The following is an 18,617-nucleotide window of genomic DNA, read 5'->3' as shown; positions in this document are numbered from 1 at the left end:
CAGAGAAAAAGCACTTGAGTTCAACCGAGCCCGATAAGATACAATTTGTATATGGCAAGTTAATTAAAATCCATCAAAGAAGGCGTGCGTCTCGTGTGCGCTCTTTAAACCAACAAACCATTTACTCGGCTTCTTAATGTATTCCAGCCGGCGGGCATCCACCCCCGCCGAGCGCCCCTCATCCCCGATCCCCCTTTTCACATGCGACTCGCTTGACCCTTGGCTTAATGCATGCAAATAAGCAAACGCCGACTGTTGACGAATACACGAGACGTTTGCTCAGTCCTTTATCCATTAATCAGCATCTATCTAGCTGTAGCAAACAGAAAAATCAATCTGGGGAAAAAGGGGCCAATTCTTTGTGTGTTTTCCATATATGTGCAAGTGCCCGAATGCCGTGTGCGCGTGTGTTTCCCATCATGCCTCTTTTCCCGAGAGAGCCCCGTGAGGACACTGGGAGCAGCCAGCGCCTGTTGAGTCATAGCGAGGCCCTGCGGAGGCAGAACATCAAGGCGGGCGTCTTACTGTAACTTAAAAGAGCCGCCGCTGGCTTTGTTAGCCATGACCCACATGCACGGCGCACTGGCAGCCTCGGCCCGTCTCTTTGCTCCTTTTCCATCCCACGGCACCCACCCGCAGCTGACAACATATGGCTGGGATTTGTCATTGCTGTGCTGGAGTAAAAGTCTTGGAAAAGCTGCAGTATTTTACGCCACAGTCTTCACTTGGCTGCTGTTTTCTTGAGGTCCGAAAAGGTATCGATGGGCAAATGAAGCTTCAAGTTTGCTTCATGAACCAGTTGTGTTTTTTGACTCCTCTAGACTTTCTTAAACAATAGTGCCGTCCAGAGGATTCATAAAATACTGGTTCATGAAGCAAATTTGAAGCTTCATTTTCCCATCACTAGTCAGGGAGGTAGTTGGTCACTTAGTATAGTCATTTGGTCATTTGTTTAGTCAGGTAAATTGTTATTTGTTCAATTAGTTGCTATTGTGGGTCGACATTGTGTGCAAAGTGTGTAGTGACTGAGTGACACTGCTTTTTTGTTGTCTGGTTAGCTCGTTTAGCTCGTAGCTACATGCTCTCCGCACACAATTTATTGTGCCCTTCTCAAAGGTAATTGCTCCTGAGTCTGGAGTCTTGCGGATGATCCTCATCATGCCTTTAGGCGTCGTTCCAGGCTAACCCCCCCCCCCCCCCCAAAAAAAAAACAACACTTGGAGGATCTGCGTTTACGTGGTTCCACAGCCTCTCGGCTACGCGGTTATCTCTTTCAACACAACTTTCTGCTCACAAGTTCTTGAAGAATGCTACTTTCATCCACATCACACGTATCAGCCCGCCATTTTCTCGGGTTGACAGCGCCAGCCTGACTTCATGCATCCATTATTGTGTAAACGCTAAACCAAGCTGGGTTTAGCATTGTCTGCATATTAACAATTATTTGGCTAGTTAGTCGATTAGTTACTCAGCTGCATAATTAGTCATTTGGATAATAAATGACCAGATAGGTCACTTGGTCAATTACAGAGTTTGATGGTTAGTCAGTTGTTGGATAGTCTGTCGATAGATTGTTAGTGACTTAGCTAGTTAGGATTTCAAGATTCAAGAGTTTTAGTTTTTGTTTAGATTGTAAGTTTATTAGTCACTTTGTCAGTGTCAGTCATTTATTTAGCCAATTTGTCAGTGTCTTTGGTGCTTAGACAAACCTTATTTTCGCTCCCTCTACTCTTCAGTAGTGTAATCTGCTTTTTAAGCAACAGCAAATGTGTTAACAGATAAAGACATCAAAAAACGTACATGTTAACTCGCTAGCAGAACTGGCCTTGAAATAAACATGTCTCATCATTTATTTATTGGAATAACAGGCCTAAAAATAAGCCCGTCTGATCACGTCAGCGTTCCGTAGGAGTGCCGTGCGGCGCTCTGAGCCGACACATCACGAGAGGCTTGTATCCTGGCTGGTCCGCCAGCATTATCGAGCGCTCGAGTAAAGTAGGTAATCCCGGGTCGCCCTTGCAGCAACAGACCTTCTTCTCCTTCTTATTACAAGCCTGTGTAGCATCAATCTGACTCTCTCGCAGAATCCAATTAGCACATTATGCTGCTTTAATTGATACATGATGAGCTTCATTTGTTTCATTAGACGGCATGTTTTTTTTTAGCAATAAAAACAAAATAAATGCTTTAATGTGACAGCTATTGATGTGCTGGGGGGGAATAAAAACATTTTGTCGCAAGCTAACTTCATGGTGACAACACGCTAAGGCTAATATGTGTTCCTGAACACCATTTTAGATGGAATGGAAATAAAAGAATAGGAAATCAATGGAAGCGGCTGAAATAGCGATTCAACGCTAATTACATTTGTCATCAGTCACGCAAAACAGGCCAACTCGCTTGTGCCTCATTCGCCATCTTATGAAAAAAGTGTCCAGAATGAATCCACTGTTTAACCCTCTAACAAGAATGAAAGATGGACTTTATTATTTGTATACAAATAGTTGGTAAGCATCCCCACCCATTTGAAGTAAATGATTTGAGAGCTGCCTATTTATAAAACGTGCACACAGGCGCGAGAATCGGCCGGGTGAAGCACTACATCAAAGCCACAACGGTGAGCACAGTTTTGGAAATAGAATTGGCCCTCGTCGTCATGGTTACTCAGCAATTAGGTGGCAGCATTACTTGCACGACGAGACTTTTATTTATTTAGTCGACTAGTCGCTTAGGTTAATCGATTCGTTCTGGTAGTCAACATTTATTCAGGTCCGTTATTTGGTTAGTCGAGTCGTAGGTAGCTGGTTAGCTGGTCACTTCTTTAGTTAGTTGGTACATTCTAATTCTCCATTCTGGGATGGAGCGGGTTGCATAACGTGTCTGGGAAAAAAAATCAATCTAAATCCTCGCCCTCTTTCACCTCCCCTCGTGTATTTGATTGTATGCTGAAAGTCTCGCTAAAGCGTTGATCTGCTCGCCAGGTTGAGATCTTTAAGAGCAGCACGGCGGGGGGATAAGTCGCAGAATCCCGGCAGGCAAAAAGAAAGCCTCTCACACTGATTGGAATTTGCATCAGTAGCGACGGATGGCCAAGCTCGGGGAACAGTTTGATTTCTTTATTTTTATTGCCGCAGTATTAAAATAACAAGAAATCATTTTTCATTGAAACACGGAACATAGCATCAGCGCTGTTTCTAGCTGTCTTGCTTTTATTGTTCCTCAAAACATATTAATTATTAACCCACCAAGCCTTTCTGCATCTTTTCATACTTTTTAATGCACTATCACTTTGTGGTCGCTATAAAAATTGTTTTATGCAAGCTCAGTGTTTTGGTAATTGAAGTCAAAACACACACACACAAATTCAGATCAGCGCGGAAACAATGCGAGCGTACGTATATTGCATATATTGAGTTCTTTCTATAAATGTGGGACAACGTGAGGGGATTCTTTTTTTTTGCTTGATGCCACCGCCTGCAGCATCTTGACTATTGATCTCAGCCTCAGCTCATAATTCTCGACGTGTTACGTGATATCGCTGATGACGAGTCATATCTGATGTCAGGATTTGAAGCTTCGTCAGCCCGGCGGTGCGTTGTACGAGAGCGTGTGTTTCAAAAGCTGCTTCGTATCGTTTGATAGGGAGGACAAATCCAAATCATCCCTTCTTATGTAGAAAAAAGTAAGACGAAGTGAAGATCTCCAAAAAGATTCAGTGGCTAATTTTTTCCTCTTTGTGGGGTTGTTGATGCGTTCTTTTTTTTTTTCTGTTTTATTCTTGGGCCCAGATCACTGCGGCTTACAGTGCAGAGCTTCTCCGGATCATTTGCAGGCTAATTTGCAAGCTTTTCGAGGCCCTGGTGGACAATTTGAGGTTGTTATCAGCGTGGCCGCACACCCGCCGCCTGCCAGTTTGTCGGATCGTCATAACGGGCATCGCCGCATTTGGGGCGCCGGGGGGGGGGGGGGGGGGGGCTTGCCGCTCCCCGCCCGCTGCCCCGATGTGGGACGTGCGAGAGGGGATGAGCGGCCTAATCCTGATGCTCTTTTCCTAAAACCCTTACAAGATCCAGCTAATTATCCCCATTTGTGATTATATTTATGTGGCTTTGAGAAGATGCAATACACACTTTTCCTGCTCGAGGCGAGATAGCGATGCTAGCCCTAATCATCGGACCACCGCGGAGATTTTTTTTCTTCTTATTTTGGACTTCAAAATGAGTTTGTCCCATTTTCATACAGTCAAATCTTATTTTGTGTTTTATGTGTATGTATGTGTTGCTGCTGATTGTCGTTTGAAAGTTTATGAGGACCGCAACAGCGATGCTAATTTTGTTAGCCGCTCCGCGTGTTTTGCATTGCGCCCTCCAATTAGACTAGCAGATGTTTGTTTGTAAGGCAAAGTTGTGTCGTCTAACGCACAACAAGCAATCCTCTCTGTTTAGTTTTCAGCAGGGGAAAAGATCTTAAAGCAAAAACTCTTTTTGGGATCCATTGATTTTATTCCGTTTGCTAACAAACATTTTTGCTCACAGTGGGCCAAGATGCCATTCGCGTTTCCTCGTACCCGAAGGACCATTTGTGTAAGCCTGCTCGCTAACAATCCCTTTCATTATTTGACTTGATTAAGTACAAGCAGAGCCCAATTTGCCATCTCTACATTAGGTCCAATATTCCGATATTACAAACGCCTGTTTCTGTCCAAATTGTTGGCAATTCATTAAATCACAGACAAGTGCTAATTGATGAAGTAGCAGCGCTACGAGACCTTCTCTCTCATTGGTGGTCACATTTAATTCAGTTTTAGGTCAGGTTGGAACAAAAAAAAAAAAAAACAGGTCTGGGTTGTCACTTTTTATCAGGCGTTGATTAACAAGCAAGAAATCAAAAAGGGTTATACATACATCCATGCAGTACATAGGGTGTAAATTGTGAAGTTGTGCGGTGCGGTTGCTATGGTGATACGGTTATGTACTTTTTAAAAGGAAAGATTTCTCCGGTGTGATAATAGGTTTGTGTCGCCCTTCAGTCTGGAAGTAACTGAAATGACCGTGTCAACGTTTGCATCGCCAGGAAGAGCACACCGCTTGTTATTCCGAAACGCCTTCGATCTCGGGGTCACGCTTAATTGCCGTGTGTTTTTAATTGTATTCCGTCGCCCCGTAATGGATTGGCTCGTCTTTGTCCAGTCGATAGCGCTCGATTTCACCTTAAGATGCGAGAACTTCTTAACCTCCCGCCCGCCTCGTACTCCCTCTTGTGATGAGACACTCGATTCTTAGCAAATATGAAGAGTTGCTTCGCCAAGGGTGAAACGCATTGGCGGGCTGCCCGCTCGTTAGTTATTCATGCACACGCCGCAGCGCCATTAATATCCAGCATCGACTTCAACGACACCTGATTTCAGCCGGCGTGCCAAATTTTACAAAATGATTGCAAAGCTTGACGATTCAGGATGAAACATGCTTTTTACGTAGAAGTAATACTGCTCTTTGTCTTTACATCATTAGTTACAAGCAATCAAACATGTATGCCTAAATATTTATTTAAAATACATGAAAATACACAAATAGATGAGAATAAGCTAAAATGATTAAGAATACAGAAAAAAAATACCCCACCAAAAAAGGCAAAACATTTGCAAATAATACAATTATTTTAGACAAAATGAAACAAATAAAAAAAGACAAAAAACAGTGACTCAATCAACTAGTTTTATTATAAAACAAATACATCAGACATAAATACTGAAAAAAAATAATGTCCGTTTGTCTTTTCGGATGGCAAAATCCAAAAGACAACTGCAATACTACTTTGAGAGACCCTTCATACGGTAGTAACCATAATTATTGCATCATCCCTAATAAGGACCCCTGATCAATTCATCTAATAATAAAGCAGTTTATAAGAATGAAAGAAAATGTTAATGACCACTGTTGAGAGCGAGTCGATGTCTTCCGACGCAGCTTTATTGCTGCTTTGGCCTTAATAAAGGCTCATTTACTGTACCCCGCAGGCGCCCACATTTCTATTCATTGCCACAAAGGGAATTAGTCATTGGAAAATTGGATTACCTCTTTTTCTTTCTTTTAATTTGTGCTCTGGCATACCTCTTCTCTATTCCTCTTAGTATCGCCAGGTTGAATTCGCATTTGCACTTTTATCACAGGAAAAGTGCCCACCAAAAAAAAAAAAGAACTGCAAAATCAGCATCTCCTCCGTTTGGTGATTTATTCGCCGCTCCCGTTGTAAATGAGCCACCTTCTCGTATGTAAGAGCGTTTAAAACAAAAACAAAAAAAAACAACGTGGCTCAAGTTTATGCCAGTGTGCTGTGAATTAAGTAGGGCCAGGATTTGGCAGCGCTGCCGACGTCTCGCTCGGCGCCCGGTGTTTTACATTCTGCAGACGTGCAAACAAACTGTTTGCACAAAGTGACTGAAATGGAAAAGCACGCAGGGCATAAATAGCACTTTGAGGAAGGTGCGCTTTAAAAATAAAAAATAAAAAATCAAAAGCCGGCCGTCTCATTCTCAAGGAACCATGGGATAAAGGCAGGCTCAGCAGCCAGGGGCTTCTTTGTTCTGTGGGGGCCTAATGAGTGGCCCGCAATGTCTCTCACACAGCAAAAGTAAACTTTTGTCTTCTTTGAACCCCCCCATCTTCATTACTGATGACACGGTGGTGGGCGGGTTAAGTGGACCATTCTGGTCCATTATTTCTTCATGTCATTGTGTTTGTCCGCCAGAGGAGACAGTAAAAAGCTGATAATTATGCTCAATCACCATTGTTTATTTTCCTTCCCTTAGGCTACGGCTAAGGGTAATAATGCTAACACAGATAAGGTTTCCGAGACAGATAAGGCTGCTGAATTTGCTAAGTTCAGGATGCTAAGAATTAACAAGCTTGCTCAAGTGGCTAAGACAGCTATGGTCGATGAAACTCATCAAGGCAAATAAGAATGCGAACACATCTTAGATTAGGCTAATAAGATAGCCAAGGATGCTATGACAGTTTAGGTGGCTAAAGTGACCCAAGCAGCTTTGGTTGGATAAGCAGGTTAGCTAGCTAAAACATGTAAGGCCGCTAAAGGTTGCTACGATTCATTCTTGGAAAGGTTAGGCGAGCTCCTCATCTGTCTACCCAGCTTGAGTTTTCTCGTTCTAAGATTTCCGACAGCTAAAGATGCTAGGTACGCTAAACTAAGAATCGCCAGCATAGGCGAAAAAATATCAAGGTAGCCAGGTCCATTTAAAAGAGCACACGTGTATACAGGCCCACAAGCGTGTTAGTTCCGGGCACTTGTGTCGGCCAGGAGATGCTTAAAATAGTCGTCGCACGCCTTCAGGCTGAGGTGAGCGCACAACAGTGTTCACTTTTCATCCTTGAACAATGACGGCCCCTGCCAGGAGGCTTGAATAGGGCATCAGGGGGGGTTGGGAGAGGGTGAGATACATGGCGTAGGAGGGGGGGGGTAATGATGCCACACTACATCAACGCTAATGATTCCGCGGACAAGCCCACTAACGACCAGGAAGAAGCTAATGGAAAATGTTTGTTTAGTGACTCAGAGCATAGAGAAACTGTTTCATTTAAATGAAAACAAAATGTAGAAAAAATATAAGTACAAATATCAGCCAAAAATGAATAATATACACAAATGCTAACTTAAACCATATTATTAAATTAATTAATAAAATGTATTTTTAAATTATAAAATCATTTAAAGAAATTAATCGAAATGTACCCAAAACTTATAGTGATACTTCGTTTGAAATGTCTAGTGCAGGTATTCGAAAAAAGCAAGTTCTCATAGTTGTTTGTCACAGTAAAGTGAAAACAGATGGCGTCCTTCAGATGGATGGCGGGATGCACCGTCCCTCCAGTTGGGAGGATGACAGTGGACTGGATGGATGGCCGTGACAGAGGCCAGCGTGATGGAAAGGAGATCCGATATCTCATCAACCCTTCTCCCCTCTTTTTTTTCCTGTCTTCACTAGTGCATTCGTCATTAATGCTCAAACTGTGAATAACGTTAAAAGTAGCTTAAAATAGTATTGAATGTACTTTTCAGGAATGAAATACTGAAATTGTCATGGAGAAGAGTAAACCGCTCAAATAAATTTATATTTGACAAAAAAAAATATACAAATAAAATAAAACAATGCAAATGCATTGCACCCAATATTGACAAAAAGTACAAAACTGTACTTTTGGAACCACTGCTGCCACCTGCTGACTTGCAGACACCATTAATTTGCGCTTGTTTGTCACGAGAGATGACTAAAAACGGCAAGCGCTTTAACGGCACTACGACATTTGCAACATGTTCAAACAGTGGCGTGTCTGGCGAGTCCGTTAACGAGCTCGCGTTAGCTTCCCGGTCCGGCGCAAAGCATCCCTCCATAATTTGCCCGACACTCGGAGTCTGAGTAATGGACACCGGCTTTTAAGTGGCGATAACGACGTTGCAGGTCGGCCCTAAATGGAACCGTGCCGTCTCGTGTGGTCGTGTTCTTTCATTACAAGGCAAATATCGTTTCCATTTCCTGTGCCGTGTCTATAAAAAGACCATTTGCGTCCCACCGTGCCGTACATTAGCGCCATTCTTTTTGACTATTGATTTGAAAGGAGGTTAGGAGCGCAGTCCAAGACATTTATTCCCCCCTTTATCATATCTTTCCCGAGCTGGCTCACGTATGGCTTTCTTTGCCAGTCCTCCTGTTTGTTTGTTTTGGCAGTGTAAGCCACCAAATGGAATTGATTCAAGTGCAACTCTTATTTCAATTGGCATCACCCGCAAGTTCATTGTTCTCAAAATAGAGCGGCGGCATATTATTACCTGTATAAAGTCTGAGTTTATTTTTCCACAACAACAAAAGGTGTATTGTTTGGAGAATACGAGCATTATAAGTGGTCCTATTCATTTCGTAATAAATGTGTGGTTTCAGAAAAACAGGGGGGGGGTTAAAAATATGAGTTTCTTATGCTGTTAATCTTTGACTTTGATATCATATTGTGACTTTATGTTGGGAAAAACACAACTTTATCGCCGTAAGACTTTTTACTGAGAGAACATAAATATTTGTCACGATTATATTTTTATTTAACAAAAATAGGCAACTGTGACTTATAAAGGGTACACAGTGTTTGTTTCATCAATAACATAGTGTAATTTGTTGTACTAAAAGGCTTAATAAAAATAACTGTAACTGAGAATAAATATTGTCGGGGCCAAACTTTTACAGGCCTCTAAGCAGACTTTTATGTTTATATATTTAATGTATTAAAAAAGAAAAGCCTCCCGCTTCTTGGCAGCAACAGAGTTTGCTTCTGCCGCCCGCCAGCTCTTCGCCCAGACCCAAAGAGTCAAGACCCCCTAAGACTGATAAAAAGCGAAATGGCGACAAAAATAATAAGTCCCAGAGTCGCACCTAAACTCTATTGTGGCGTGTCATCTGGGAATGAAAAGAAAACAGATGATGATTATGTCGACGCTGCTCGGTGCAATTGCAGAGCCATTAGGCTTCCAATTAAGCTGCCGCTTGGGCAACAGTAGCTTCATGTAGCTCCCATTATGAGAACGTTAATTCTATTTGCTGGAAGAGGTGTATTTAATGGAACTACGATTACTCATTTTTCTTTCTCTCTCTTTGACTGCGACATAGTCAAACCGAAAAAAAGAAACAATCGGGAGCTATGGGAGAGGTTTAGTTTCGAATGATTTAATATCAGTGGGACTTAGCTAAGCATAGTATCACTGAATCTCATAGAGGTGCTAATATTGCTAAGGTTTCAGAGACGGACGGCTAAAGATGCTGAAGTAGAGGTTGCTAACGTAGCTGAAGCAGCTAATTAGCCCAAGATTGCTAAGAATGCTTTAGACTGTTAAACCAAATTGTGCGTTTAGTGTTTCATTTGTTTTTGTCAATAAAAAATAAAAAATATAATAAATTGAATCATAAAAATAAAACTGCGTGACACTTGAAGTGTGCAGAAGAATGCGTGCGTGTTATTTTCCTTTTTTATTTAATTGGCACATAGGTCAACTTTAGTTTCCGCCCAAGGCGTCGGGAACTTGTGCTGACACAAATGATCCATCGATCAATATGTTTGGAAAAACAAAGTTAATGAGTCGGACATGTATCACTACAACTTGTAGTCGTGTCGGTCGAGTGTCCACTACATGCTGATAAAATGCTAGGAAAAATAACGTATATCATTGAAGTTAGACCATAAATGCATAAAGAAAAAATAGTTTCAACAATCGACTCAAAATTGGGTGGAAAGTTAGCAAAAGAAGTTGCACATAAATGTGTTAGGGGCCTTTGAAATATTTGTTTGAAGCAGCTACTGTTGGCTCATATTTTCAATGAATCGGTTAAAATTGATAAGCTAAGGAAGCTGTCGACGCCTTCTTCTCACTTTGATTGTTGGCTTTAAAGAATCCGCGAGCGCCTTTTCACTCTTATGTGGCGCTCTTTAAGTCTTCGTGTGTGCTGACAACTGGGTGAAATTCGTATTTTTCAAACCGAGCGTACCCATTTATGTACGTCACATTACCAGAAGCATTAAAAGCTGCTTTTAATAAAAGTATTTCATTAAAACAAATAAGCAAACACCGCGGATTGACGTTAATGCATTTTTTAATGAAAATGTTTTTGTTTAATTGGACTTTTTGTGTGTTTTGTTATTTGTTGACACAAAGTAGCAACACTCTGCTTTCTGCTGCTAATGAGACCCGTAATAAGTCGCTCTGTTGGGATTGTTGCGCTTAACGCCGCGCTTTCATTAGCTATCACCAGCTATCACCAGCTAGCATGTTGGTCCTCCTAACTAACGAGCCCGCTAATGCATTTGCTTCAGACCTTTAATGCACCACACGTTTGCTTGTTGCTCGCTGTCAGGAGCTAATCGGTCCACTTGATGCTAAGTGAAGGTCTGATGGATTGGAGCGGTGGCGAACGAAAGGTGGCCGCCGACCCATTTCAGGGGTCACTCACAAGCTGAAAGGCTGCCCGGATTGCTTCAGCATTGAGTAGCGGTCCTCAAACTGGGGTGCGCTAAAATTTGCGATAAATGAGGTTGTGTGTGATTTTTGTAAATTAGCTCCGCTCTGTCGTTGTTAGCGGAAACGGGTTAAATTAGCTTGCGCAAGGTAACGTTTAACTGGCGTCTGGATTATTTTTGGAAACATTTCTCGCTTCAAAGTGGTCTCTTGAAGTTTGAAAGTGCCCGATTTACAGCACGGACAGTAAAAGTCCGGCGAAGGATGTCCCGTGACGCCTCCTCGAAAGAGCCGATAGACGTTTACTTCTTGCGCACGGCTCGGCCCTCTCTCTGGCTAACCCGTCTAATTGTTTTCTAATTAGATGCAAATCAATGAGTTGCATTCTAATAGTCTTGCGGGACGCTTGCCCAGCTGTGATGGATGGAGGTCCGGTCAGCAGAAATGCAAAGGCGGACGACCGCCGTCATACCTTTGTTAAAACTGCTCAAATGTTTGCTAGGAGACCTGGAGCAGCTTCAAAATATTCTAACCGTCTTACTTGTCACCAAAACTGTCCCTCCAATCATACTAGACAGTAGTCAGTTATTAGTCAGCGTTAAGCTAGTCATATATGTTAGCCTTACAAATGTTCAATTCATGCTCGTATACATATGAGCTTTCCTTGTGGTCACTTCTTCATGTGTGCTGTGAAGGTCATTTCCCGCCCGCTTCCTACTGAGGTGGTTGCGATTATTTAAGGTTGAAGTATTTTCTCCAGCTGCCTCAGGAGGTCATCCATACCCGCAAGCGCCGTGCGCATCTGCCCATGCGTTTTATTACAGACGGAGCTTCTGGGTTTCAATCTAGCCGATGTCATTTGGGCTCTTTTGAGCGTGCTCTTCCTGATCTTGCCCGGGGTTCTGTTCGCATCCAGCTCCCTCACGTAGTCCAGAAAAGTCCTTCGAAGAGATTGAATTGTCCAGGGTGAAGTGATGAATTCACAAGCACATCAACTAAGGCCATCATCATCCGGTTTAGAACCCAGATTTTCCAAATTCTCGATGCGTCAGGTAGAAGCGTTTGTGCCAACCAGACGTTTCACGTTGCTGTTTCGAGGAGACCAAATTCACGAGCCCCACAAGTGGTGGCAATCAAGATGAGGAAATTGAAGTGTTGCAGTTGAGTCTTGCTGTTGACACACGGCAAAGTGTGTGTTTGATAGTGATATTTCACAGAAAATCGTCTTTTTATACATCTGACACCCCTTGAAGGTGTTTTGAAGCCAAGTCAGGCACATCTTGTTCTTCGCAGCTGCCTTGAGTTGGCTGAGACCGGGGGGAAGGTGTTGATGTTTGTTTGTCAAGTGTTATTTAAGTCTTGATTGTGTGCGTGTGTGTGTGAGAGATGTTTGGGTGTGCCGCAGCCATCCAGCGACCCTCCACCACCGTGTGTTGTCTCTGTTTGTGGTCCACAGGTCCTCCGCAGCTTTGTTCCTCCGCCTCCTCCTCCCCTGTCGAGCAGCACCCGTTCCCTCCCCCTCGCGTCGGGACCAATCACAACCAGGGGGGGTTGCTAGGTAACAGTGCAGCTCAGCCAGCCCGGGACTCTGACTCGAAGGATGAGTTTGGCCCCGGTTCATTCTTAGTTAAAGCTGGCTCAGGGAACGTGTATGCCGCAGCTGCTGACGGTGAGTGGATTCGCTTTCTCTACTTGCTTTCCTTCGGCCCGCCGTCTTTCGCCGCCGGAGGTCTCATGTTGTAGGTCATGCGGATGGCTGTGAGCAACAAGTTATTTTTTTCCCCCTGTCAGCAAGAGAGAGGAGAAAGTTTCAAAGTAGATAAAAGGCCTCGGGAAACGCCGGCGAGCGAGGTCTGCAGAGATCAGATGTTGCTTTCAAAGAGATGGATGATTCGGATTCACAAGGAGGGATTTGTCCCTCTTGGCAGCGCGGTGTTAGATTGGTTAGGACATCCGACTCGCAGTTTGTAGGTTCGGGTTTGAATCTCGACGTTGGTCTTTCAGTGTGGAGCTTGGATGTTTTCCTCCCATGTTATAAAAAATGTAAGTTGAGGGATGAGGACTGACTCAGTTGGCTGGCTGGCGGGCGACCGTTCCAGGGTGTACCCTGCCCCGCCTCTCTCACCCAGTCATTTGCGGCTTCCATATGAGGACAAACGCTATAGAAAAGGGATTTATGGATTTGTCACAATTCCCCCCTGTTTTCTTCACACTGTCAGACGGCGGCGCATTTAAAGCCCCTACATTGGAAGTGACGTCAAGTCTTAACCCGGTGAAAGACATTACTTTAATTAACAAGTCAAACGCGGCCCCCTCGAGCCAGATTAGCTCTTTTGAAAAGCTCCCGCGCGACGCCTCGCGAATACGCGTCGGCTCCTCGCCAAAGACGGCGGCGACTGATCGGCTGTCGCCGAGTACGAGTCGCTCTGATGGTTGTTGCTGATGAGAATGATTAGCCTTTTTCGCTCGGTCATCGGGCAGAAACACAATGTTTTGATTCCTGCTGAAAATTTGAGGGGCCCTAAACATGAGCCCTGTTGCACTTCCTCACCCTCCCACACCAGTTTCACGGAACTTTTTAGGCCTTAGCGAGAACCTTATAATAGAACTGTCTAATGAAATTTTAGCCACATGTTGCAGGAATTTACTCGCCCGATTCATTTCAAATTCCGATTGCCGTTGGCGAGGCATTTTTGCAACATAAGCACACCTCAACCTGATTCAGGAAATGTTAGCCCATCTAGAAATAGGCCTTTTGTTCTATTTGAGAAGCTTTGAGCGTTTAATTAATGTGTCCGACCACTTGTCACACAAACAAGAAGCGTTTCGATGGCTTCTTTTCTTTTCAATCCCTTCACTGGCAACTTTCTGTCCTCTCCTGACAACGCAAAATGAAAGGCTCTCAATAATTGATGGAGTTCCCAACGGGTCGAATTACATCAAACTCCAAAGTGTCTCGGGCGCCCGCCTGCTCAGGAAGAACCCCCCCCCCCCTCCTTTTCGCAATGAGTTATTAATCCCGTGGCAAATCTCCTCCTTAATTCCTCAAGAGGTGACACGGTGGTCATCACACCGTGTCAGGGCGATCCCGGAGGGGGCGGTGAGGAACAATCAAGCTAAAGCAGTTAGCTTAGCGTCGGGGATGTCAACGGGATGACAGCGGCGGAGGAGTGAGGGGGACTTCTTCATTTCCACCTTTAGTTCCACATTCCTTTTCCGATGCCAAGCGTCATGCTAAATGCGCTTTGCTTCGCGGCTGACGGCGAGCGAGGAGTTAATTCCAATCACAAAGGAGATCAGAGAAGACCCCGCATTGCTTTTCTTTTGCCGCCACACAACTCATTAAGCCGGCAACAAAAAAAAAAATAAGTTGCTGCATTGCACCACATCACATCCGAGAGCATTTGGCAGAGCAATTACATTCAAATCGTCCAGCCGAGCAATCGAATCAAATGTAATCGTGTTTTTCGCTTATTGTTTAACCAAGTGATTGAACAAGAAGCGTATGCTCACAGTTTGTCTCGTGGGATTTTGTGTAGAAGAGCTACTGAGTGTTCATTTTTTATTTTTTTTTTGAACGCCACCTGATAACTCAAGCAAATTTCAATTTTACCAGGGCCTCGGTAAACACGAAAACTCGTTTCTTTATCATTATTATCAATTCACTTACTTAAAAAAAACAAAAAACATCCCCTGAAGCTAGTTTCAATTGGCCACATAAAATTTCTTATCTGTCATGAGTAGACCAACAAAAAAAAGTCATAAAACAAATAGGCGGACATTTTTCTCTCCAGCTGGACTTTTGCTGCAATTTCAGCCGGAAACTCAAAGACGGATTCGTCATACACATTTTGTCCGACTGCTTCCAAATTTGAATTCTGTGGGGGGGGGGACATGACGAACTATAATAACCTCTTTTTATTAAAAACACTTAAGTGGACAGCGTAGCTCAGGGTGAGTCCGGATAAAAAGCTCCCGCGGTGTCTCTCAGGTGTTTTTATGGCGCACCAACAGGCGATTAAAAAGCCAGACAAGGGGGGGGGGGGGGGGGGGGCAAATCATTTTTCATGATACCTTTTTAATTGTCAGTAAACAAGCTCACAGTCTGTGTGCTGCACTGCGGAGCAGGTGGCTTTTTATCACATTGCATCACGCTCGCTTGCCTGGGGTCATCTCGAAGCCCACATGCAGGATTTAAGTCAGGATTTCGAGGTAGCAAAATAGAAGCCTGAAAGGATGCAGTGTGGGTTTATGTTTTTTTTTTCTTCCTCCTCTTCTTGGTTTCACTGGGAAGAACCGGCATGGCTGCAAGGCTGATGAGGCCTGCTCGCCGGAGCTTGCAGTTCCTTTTGTGCCACGCGTTGTTCAGGCTGGCCGTCGGCTTTCTCCGAGGCGCTTCCTTCCCGGGGAGGCTGCCTGCGGGGGCCCACATCTGAGACACGCACACCTCCTGATATTAGCATCTCTTAATACCCAGCGGCAGGGGGCCCGGCCCTCTGTGGGCTCTCAATGCAGCTGCTAGGGGGTGGGGGAGGACCAAACGAAAAAAAGAGACTCGCCCGCCCTTCAGCAGCTCACACCTGACCGGGCCGGAATGCTGAGCCGTGCATGCTCAAGGCCTGGGGGGGGGGGATTGCATGGAGAGAGGATGCAAGAGAATTTAAGTAATCTCTCAAACTGCTTCATCATCCCCCTCATGTCCATGCAAGGGTGAAGCAAATGTGCTTTTAAAGAGGTTGACCCTGAAACCCGTGAGGCTAATTGTGAAGATTGCTGCTGTGACCATTTAATTTCCCTCACGGGATGAATAAAGTATCTAGCATCTCGCTAGCGAGCTGTACCGCTATAATTAGCTAGCTAGCGACTGAATCGATCTACTCGTTCTCGTTATCTACTGAATTTTACATTTAAAAGCAAATATTCATTATTGTTATGGCGCTACAAAATGAAAACTGTTTTTGCTGAGTTTCCCCTCATTTACTTTTCAGTAGCTGAAAATGCGTATTCGGTGTGGACTGAAGTCCCCCAAACCATCAAAATGGACTTTGTTGTTAACGTTGACAAGAGAAGAACATGACGCCGTGATGTCGTTTGGTTCAAAGACGGGCTCTTTCTCTTGATCCGCTCGTCTTGTTGTCGGTGAAGTGCCGCCGCCAGACAATTTGTCCTCTTGCATTCTTGTCAGTACACGGCGAGCGTGGCTAATACCCTTTGCATAGCGACATAGCTTCTTGTTTTTGCTGACACAAATTGAGATGCATCACGTCCATTGCATGATGATCGCAGACCATCTGTGCCCCCCCACCCCATCCACCTCCCCCTAATAACGAAATCTCGCAGACCTCCCTGATGGATGTGCGGCAGGCGGACGTACAGCGCGCCACACGCATAACCACTCGTCTTGTTTCAGCGGTGACAGGAAATCCATGAGATCTTGGGAGAAGAGCGGCGGGCATCTGCCTGCGGCCTTGCTAATGGCTCAGGATAGCAAAAAAAAAGCTCGATTTATAGATAACATTACAGTGAACCCCAGTTTGTCTTAGAGAGATGGATTGATAGTTTTACCCCTCCCGCATCTTCTAAACACATTTGCATTTATCAAAGCATGCCTGAAATGTTTTCACTAAGTATTCCTGAACTACCGAAGAAGACCCTTGCTTGTGTTGTTGTCCAAATCAAGGCAAAATGTGCTTTTATTTTTTACTCCTGGTGTTTAATGTGAAAGTTGCTTCATCACTCGGAAGTTGCTCCCACACATCATTGCCAAACATGCTGTCCATCTCTGTACCACCTCCCAACACTGCTTATGGCGTTACACAGGGTTCAATGTTGGGGCCCCTTCTGTTTTCATTATACTTGCTGGTGTCAAACCAACTGGCTGTCTAGTCGATGTTCAACACTTGAAGTTGCAACGTCCTTATCATGCCTGTCCGTCAAAATATGCCTTTAACCTGAAGTCAGTCCGTGGCTCAAAACAAGAATGGGAAGAACTGTACTTTGATGAAAATACCAATGACATCAATGATGAATCAACTTTGACTTGACTTATAGTCGAGTACAATGAAATCTTGCATGTGTGACGCATGCGTTTACGGTTCTGGGCCGTCATGGTACAGTTTTTCTGTTTTTACACTCAGTTTGGTCTAGCAAGTATGCCTCCTGGCAACATGCTGTTTATGTGTGACATCTAAAGCACTACAATTAGTAATGCAAGCAGCTCAGTGGTCGAGCCACCGTGTGTTTGTTGTTCGCTCTACGCTACCTGTTTGTTAGCTCTCCGACAAGTCCGGGAGAGACGGCTGCTATTCCCGTGTCGAGCTTCCCCGCGGACTCGTCTAATGGTGCAGGAAAGAGTGGGCTCGGGGCGAGCTGGCACAAAAATGTTGCTTGACTGCCTTCATGACAAATTCTATTTGTATTTATTTTTTTTTTAATAGGCAAATACTACTCGCCTGGAAATAGTGCAGTGGTGATTAGCCATAGGCGCTGCCGAGCTAAGCGAGATGTAATGATTTATTTCGGAGGCCCATAGCTTTTGATTAATGTTGTCCAACCCAATGGCTCACGCTCGGACGCTTTCCACGGGCGCTGGCAGGGCTCGTTTTGTATGTCACGCCGCTTAAGCTCAGCACATGCTTTTGCGTAATAGCTACCATGCACGTTTTTTGGAATGTGGGAGGAAAACAGAGCAAACCCACGCAGGCATGGGGAGGACACGCAAACTCCACACAGGAAGGCCGGACCCTAGACCCTAACCCTTGCAAATTTAAAGCTTATTTCCTTTTATTAGAGTTGTACTTTTCTTTTGCTGGATGTAACAGCTGCTAGCAAAATGTCTAATATGCTAATTGGTAAAGCTGTCGGCACCAAACGCTTTACTACTAGCATAATAAAAAATCTGGTGGGATTGTTTAGGTGCTAATTAGCTAATGTCCACCATCCACGCCTGTGAGAGGCGGTAATTCATGTATGTGCTTGAGTTGTTGTGTGTGCAACGTGTTGTGTTGTCAGTCAGCATGTGGGGGAGGAAGATGTCTGCGCTAATGAAGGTGCATTAGCTTAATTACTGGCCCAGAGAAGCGTCAGGAGGCCACAACTGACGCGTGCATCTGCTGGAAAGAAAAATGGAAAAAGTCCTTTTCTTCACACTGAATGCTGTGGAAGGGCTTCTGTTCGGTAAAAGCATGTGAAAGTTTTGCCCTTTGTGGTTCAGTCGCCGTCTTGGCTTTTTCAGTGATAACTAATGAATCGCCTTTTCTTTTCAGCCAGTCAATAGAGGACCATTAATTTTTTTTTTTTTCTCGCCGTCCTTTTGAAGGATTGCGGCTAAGTGGCATTGTCGAGTTTTGTTTTTAGCCCTTTATTTTAAAAGCAACGGTTCACCTGCGGTTCCAATGAGGGTACTCAGTCAGTTGTATTTAACAAGGCGTGCCAAATGTAAAAATGGTTTAGTATATAAAGAAAAAACACGGCTATCGTCTTGCTTTTTCCATTCTCCCAGTTCTAACTTTTACATTGACCCGTTACATAACAGAAGGGTTGAATTAATATTAATTAATATAATATTAATTAATTACTATTTTTTTTCCAACATGGATGTGCCCCTATTA

The 18,617-nt window shown here is 44.1% G+C and overlaps 1 protein-coding gene across 1 annotated transcript in view; it reads left to right on the top strand.

Moving 5' to 3' along the window:
- Positions 1-18,617, top strand: part of LOC133155964 (teneurin-4-like) — a 96,544-nt gene that overhangs the window by 18,710 nt on the left and 59,217 nt on the right. Inside the window, exon 4 of the mRNA XM_061281657.1 lies at positions 12,464-12,676. Coding sequence (XP_061137641.1) covers positions 12,464-12,676 — 213 coding nt within the window. The remainder of the gene's footprint in view (positions 1-12,463; positions 12,677-18,617) is intronic.

The sequence above is a fragment of the Syngnathus typhle genome, linkage group LG6 (genome assembly GCF_033458585.1).
Source record: "Syngnathus typhle isolate RoL2023-S1 ecotype Sweden linkage group LG6, RoL_Styp_1.0, whole genome shotgun sequence".
NCBI lineage: Eukaryota > Metazoa > Chordata > Actinopteri > Syngnathiformes > Syngnathidae > Syngnathus > Syngnathus typhle.
This window is presented reverse-complemented; position numbering and strand designations above follow the sequence as displayed.